Below are 6,204 nucleotides of genomic sequence, written 5' to 3'. Positions count from 1 at the left end.
ACAGATCTCCTCTCCTCTCCTCTCCTCTCCTCTCCTCTCCTCTCCTCTCCCAACCCATCCCATCTGTGTTTGTATCCTTATCCTATTGTATCCCATCCCTATTTCTATTCTGTCCCATGCTTGGAATTTGTGCCTTCGGGTTACTGATGTCTGACACATCCTGGTGTTGACAGGGATGGTTTTCAGGGACACGGATGAGCAGAGTGGGGCCTGACAGTGGTTTTGGACCCACTGACCCTTTGCAGCTGGGTTTTGTGGATGGCGGAGCTCTTGAATGCAATGTTTTCTTTAATATTTCACACACATTTCCTTTTTTTGTTGATGGCAGGGAGGGATTGGAACTTCTCACCGTGCTGGGGGTCCAATTATCCTTATTTATTACTTTTGGGGCAGCACGGTGTCCTCCTCTGTGAGAATTGCTTCTTGGGTGCACGGTGGGGGAAACCCCCAGACTTCCTCATGCCTCACTCCTCTCTCTTCCTTTCTCTCCCAGAACAAAGAAGAAGAATAAGCCCCTCAACCTCAAGATCCACAACAGTGTGGGCAGCTGTGAGAACATCCCTGCGCAGCGCTCACCGCTGCTATCTGAGCGCTCCCTGCGGTCCTTCTTTGTGGGCTACCCTCCCTTCCTGCCCTCCACACCTCCTGTCCACACTGAAGCCACCTTCTCTGCAAGTGAGTCGCAGCCGGGGGGGGGGAGGACGTGGGAGCACCAGGGCTGCAAACCTGAACATGTGTGTCTGCATATGTGCCAAAAGACTTGTAGTAATTGTTGAGCCATGCAAAAGCAGTTGAATTGATGATGGTATTGCAATATTGCTTGTGTCAACATAGGGGCAGGAGCTTGGCCACTTCGATTTGGAAGATCCCCGGGCTCTCCCTGTGCTACCTTTTGCTGCTTGAGAGGGATTTTCAAGGGCTCCTTTGTGGTTGCAGCCATTGCTTTGCCTCTGCGCATGGATGCTGGGGTTGGGTGTTGGGTTTGGGTGCTTGAATTGAGTGTTGGAGTTGGGTGTTGAAGTTGGGTGCTGGGGTTGGGCAGTGCTGATGCCAAGCCGGATGCAAACCCATGGAGCTGGAGCTCAGCAGCCTGGTCACAGCCCTTGTTTTCTGGTGTACCTCAGAGCATTCTGTAGGATTGGAAGGCGTTAGCAACCAGGTGTGATGCTCAGCCCCCAGCAACGGTGGCTTTTCTCTTTGCCAGTCACACTGGGTGCATGCATGCAGGACCTTGTATGTGGGAAATTGCAAAGGCCTTGCAATTTCGTGGAATCACAGAGCGATTTGGGTCAGAAGGGACCTTAAAGACCATCCAGCTCCATTTCTTTCGCACTCCCCTCCTTCACCCTTATCAGCCGCCATTTGGTCTGAGGACACATCTGGTGTCCTCTTGCTCCCACTTCCTTGGTGCTGGGCACAATGGGAGCTGGCAGCAGCTCCAAGGGCAGCGATGCTATTTATAGGGAGATGTCCAGCTACCTGACGCTAGCTGGCATGGCCAGCAGATTTGCCTGCAGCGAGGGTATTTTTGCATCGCTCTTCCCTCTGCAGCACTGCCTGAGCTCCACTTGCAGCCCTGGGTAGTGGACCAGAAACCCTAAACTAAAGCCCGTTCTCTGCAAACCGTGGCTGTGTCTGGTCGCATTAGGCTTCCTCATGCATCAGCATTGGATTACATCCCATGGTGTGATAACCTGATGCAATGTGGCAGAGCAGGAAGGCGATACAATGAGAAGTGATGGAGTAGCAAATGACTGGCGCTGCTGGAGAGGTGTCTCCTCTCATTTCACTCCTCTCAGCCCTTCAACTTGCTTGGTTGATGCGGATGTTCATTTTCAGAGCTTGACGTGAGCCATGGAGAGAGGTTGATCCCTGTTGAGAGGTTTTAGCCTCAGCCACGGTGCTCATTCCTTGTGGAGAGCATCAATGTGTCTGTTGGTCCTGGGCACCGAGCACGCCGCAGGCAAATAGGATGCAAGGCAAAAAATAAGCACAAAGCAAAAATAATCATATTTTTCCTGGTTCTGTCATGTTTCTGCATTGTTTCTGAACCTTTGTGTTGACTTCAAGCAGTGTCCTGGGTTTCCCTTGTGCCCCAACTCTGCGGGCGATGTGGATGGGGCAGGGCAGCCCCCAGATAGCAGGCTGTGGGTGGGGTGATGTTGGTGAGTAGGGTGGTGGGAACAAAACCTCAAAGCAGGTGTGCTGTGCTCCCACCCCATGGATTTCAGATCTATAGGTGCATCTTGTAGGCAGCAGCCGGATGCTGGCCGTGATGCTGGCACTGCAGCAGGGTGATGGAGCACTGGGGTTTAATGGGGCTTGAAACCAGGGCTTGCTACGTTGTGAAGATGAGTGATTGCAAGCAGTGCAGAAACACGTTTATGTGTGGGGAGGAGTAAATGGCTCCAGGGCAGCCTGCTTTCCCTGCTTCAGGTGGAAAGATCATGGCACTGGAATGAAGCCTTTTGAGCCCTATGGGAAGCTGCAGGCATGCTTTGGGACTACACATCAGTCCCAGCATCTCATGGGGTGCTGGGTTTTCCTGTTTGTCCTTAGTGTGATTGGGTTTTCCGTGTGTTGCTGGACGAATTTAGTTTCTCCAAAGTCAGTGCACCAACCTGTCCCAGCCCCCAAGGAGCCCACTGTCCCCATCCCTACCCCTGAGCCACAGACATGGCTCGACAGCCGACTTCTCCACAGTATTCCTTTCAGTATTCCTTTTCCAAAGAGCATAGTTTTAAAAACCCAGTGGGAAAAGTACCACTTCCATGCCTGACGTAGTGTATGTTGGTGTTGATCCTGTTATCTAAGCATCAGAACAAAGCAGGCTGTTGGATGGACGTGCCGGGAACAGCCCTACGGGGCCCCAGTCTCTCAGATTGCAGACCGCTGTCTCCTGAGGATTTCCTTTCACCTTCCCATCTGACTGCTCACAACAGAGCCATACTCCTGACTGAACTGTTCCCGGTCCCAGGTGTGGGGTTGGATGCTTCCTTTTTGTTTGTAAACAGTGGATTTTCCCTAATTGCAATGAATTTGCAGCTGGAACGTGAAGGAGAGGCTGGCACTGCAGAAAGACCCTTTCCTCTTACAAATCTCAGCAGAGGGGTGAAATTCCCATTCCCTTCCAGCAGAGGCAGGATGCCTAGGAGTTCAGATCTGAACTGACTTTTATTAGAAAACATACAGTAGAGAGGAAGAAATAACTTTTGGGGTGCCCTTGAATTGTAGCTTGGCCTCAGACACACTGCAGGTCAGAAGAATGCTTGCTTGCAACATTCACACTCAGGCTTGAGAACCTTCCTGAGGTCTGTCCCCAGAGATGGATCTTGGTGGCCTTTGTGTCCATGTGCCCCTCCAATGGATGTTCTCCCCAGGGTTAGATTTGCTCGAGTTGCTTGCAGATGCAATTACTCTGAACGTTTCCAGAGTCTTTAGGACAGTGAGATTATGCTGAAGGTAAAAGAAGGGAGAGCAGCAGGTGAGAGCCCATAAGCAGGGGACTATCATGGTCCTGACCCATTGCTGGTGCTGCTGCAGGGGTGGGGATGGAGATAAAGAAGTATCTGCTTCCTCCCCTGGTGTGGTGGGCAGGGGGACGTTGAGGACATTTGGATGTGGCTCTTGATGTGCAGCATCTGTCCTCACTGCTCTCCTTCCATCTGTATCCAATCCAGCAGAAGAAAATGAGAATCCAATGCAACCCAGTTCATTTGAACACAGTGCCCTGCAAGCATCAGGAGGGAAAAACATGCAGCCTGTCCTCTGCAAACTGAAGCAACCTGTGAAGTCTCTGTGTGCAAGGACCTTGCTAAATGCCTTCCCACAGCACACAGAAAAAGCTCTTTCTGTGGCCTGTGGCATGACAGGAGCCATGCAGCATCCCCTGGTGTGTGGAGCTATGTGCAGTGGGCACACCAAGCCTTGCTCTTGTAGGGTTTCCTATCCTGGCTGCACTGAGCCTGAGCACACAGCTTTTTCTGTGCGAGACTGATCGGCCCTGCAAGGCTCCCGATGGGAAGAAAAATCACGATTCCAGCATTTAAGTCAATTAACTGACCAAACATGACGTTTAGGAAAATAAATAGGATTGTCATGCTGCAAAGGAGAACTGCTGTTATTATGAAGTGACTTATGCTTTTTTTTTAACCAGAAATGCTCTGGGAATAGCTCTGCTTTGGTTGCCTCAGCTGCTGCTGCTGAACTGAGGTTCAGTTTCAGCCCGCAGGGTTGTGGAACGTCCTTCCACCCCCAGCAGGGACAAAGCAGGGACATCCCTGTGCTGTGGTGTGACACAAGTCCATATGAACCCGAGGGATGTGGCATGTTTCAGTCCTGTGTACACTAAAGAAGAAGGCATGTTGGATGCCTTTTTTAGCCTGAATTATGCAAAAATATTCCGTGCACCTACCCACAGATGATGCTCCCAGCGCATTTGGTGAGGGTGAGCTGAGCCCCAAGCCCATCCCTCCCCATCTGCCCCAAAGAGGCCGGGAACCCCAAACAGATGAAACCCGGCAGCTCTGCCTGCCCTTATCCATGCAGCACGGTGCTCCAGCATCCTCCTCCCGCAGCCAGCAGGGGCCACGAGGGCGTCACGGCCCCATCAGCACTCAGCAGCATCCCGGCCCCGTCACCTGTGACGCGCGACGAGTGCCACTCAGGGAACCATCAGCAGTGCCTGTCACTGCTGCGAGGTGACAGGGGCTCCTCTCCCCTTGTCCGCTGTCACTGCTGCACCTGACACGGCTGTCACCGTCCCCTTCTCTGTCTCTAGGCACATCTGATAGCCGTCAGGCGTGGGCTGCTGACTTGAGATGAATCGTGCCGTGCCCGTTTGTGAGAGGCAGTGGGAAACGTGGTTGTTTTGGGGTGCTTTGGGGCGCAGGACTGCCACACTGGGCACCGGCAGCCCGGCTGCAGGGCTGGTGATGCTTCATGGAGGTGGATGTGCACCCAGCATGGGGCCAGTTTTTAGGGTTCTGGAAGGAGGTGGTTTCACTACTCAACTTTTCCTTTTCCTCTTTCACTGGGGAAATAAAGTCCCCTTGGTATGAATGGGGTGCAGCTGAAAAAGGGGTGACAGCAATACCAAACCTGCATGGGATCCAACCCCACAGTGGCCTTTCTGTTGCACCAATGGCACGTATCCTTTGCTCCCACCGTGGCCACAAGCTTTTATCTTCTGACCACCTCTCATCCTGGTGCCTTTGGGGTTTGGATGGGAGAATTTGCATCCATCAGAGGCATCCTCACTTTCCCCTTAGGCACAGCCCTCAATTAATCATGCCTGAGACAAGAGGAATATCTGTTTCTCACAGGTAAATATGCACAGGTGTATGGGAACTGCTGAGTCCCAGCCTGAAGCACTGATGGAGCACCTGGGGAAAGGAGCAGGTCAGCCCTGGGAGCACAGGTGAAGGCAGTTCAGCTGTGTGATAGGAAGGGATGGAGCCTGGCTGCACCTCTCTTAGGCCTCATTGAAGGCTGGCTGCCACTGGGGAAGGCTCTCTTTCTGGAGATCTTTCCTTGGTGGAACTTTCCCCTGTGAACCTGGAATCTTCTGATATGTGTGAGCAATCTTCTTTCCATCCCTTGTAGCACCTTCCTGTCACACGGGTCCTTCTGTCATCTCACCTTTGCTGTAATGCCTTTCCCTCTGTACTGATCCACCAATCCTGGGGGCTGTGCCAGGTGCTGCTCCCCTCCTGCAGGCAGCAGTGCTGTTGCTGGGCACGCCGCTCTGCACGCTTCATCCCCTGTAATGGAGATAACTAACCATGAAGCATCCAGGTCTCATTTTTGTTGAGAAGTTAACCCTCCCCCCCCCAGTACACTTTAATAAATTTTGCAATGAGCGCATTTAGAAGGTAATTAAAAGCCTCGGCCATCTTTCTGTCTCCCCCTTCCTGGGATGGCTGGATTTAATTGGGACCAGCTGAAAGTTGGTGCAAATAAATTGTGGCTGCTTAAAGCAGAGCTGGTAATTGAATTTGGGAGAGGAGCTGTTCTGGCCTGTTTGATTGGGACTGATGGGGGGGATTTTATTTGTGTCCTGTGGTTTACGTGTGGGAAAATGGCACTTAGGGGATAGAGTGCTTTGAGATTCATCCCCAAGATGCATCCGCCCCATGGAGATGCGGTGCTGAGAGACACGAGCCGAAAATATTGGTAATAAAAATACAATAGGCAATGGTGTAA

General features: G+C 52.0%; 1 protein-coding gene across 1 annotated transcript in view; it reads left to right on the top strand.

Annotated features, from left to right (window-relative positions):
• KSR2 (kinase suppressor of ras 2) overlaps positions 1 to 6,204 on the top strand; it is a 47,256-nt gene that overhangs the window by 17,376 nt on the left and 23,676 nt on the right. The window contains 1 exon segment of the mRNA XM_042828982.1: positions 494 to 675. Coding sequence (XP_042684916.1) covers positions 494 to 675 — 182 coding nt within the window.

The sequence above is a fragment of the Centrocercus urophasianus genome, unplaced genomic scaffold, assembly GCF_019232065.1.
Source record: "Centrocercus urophasianus isolate 14NV4802_14NV808 unplaced genomic scaffold, USGS_Curo_1.0 seq_30, whole genome shotgun sequence".
NCBI lineage: Eukaryota > Metazoa > Chordata > Aves > Galliformes > Phasianidae > Centrocercus > Centrocercus urophasianus.
This window is presented reverse-complemented; position numbering and strand designations above follow the sequence as displayed.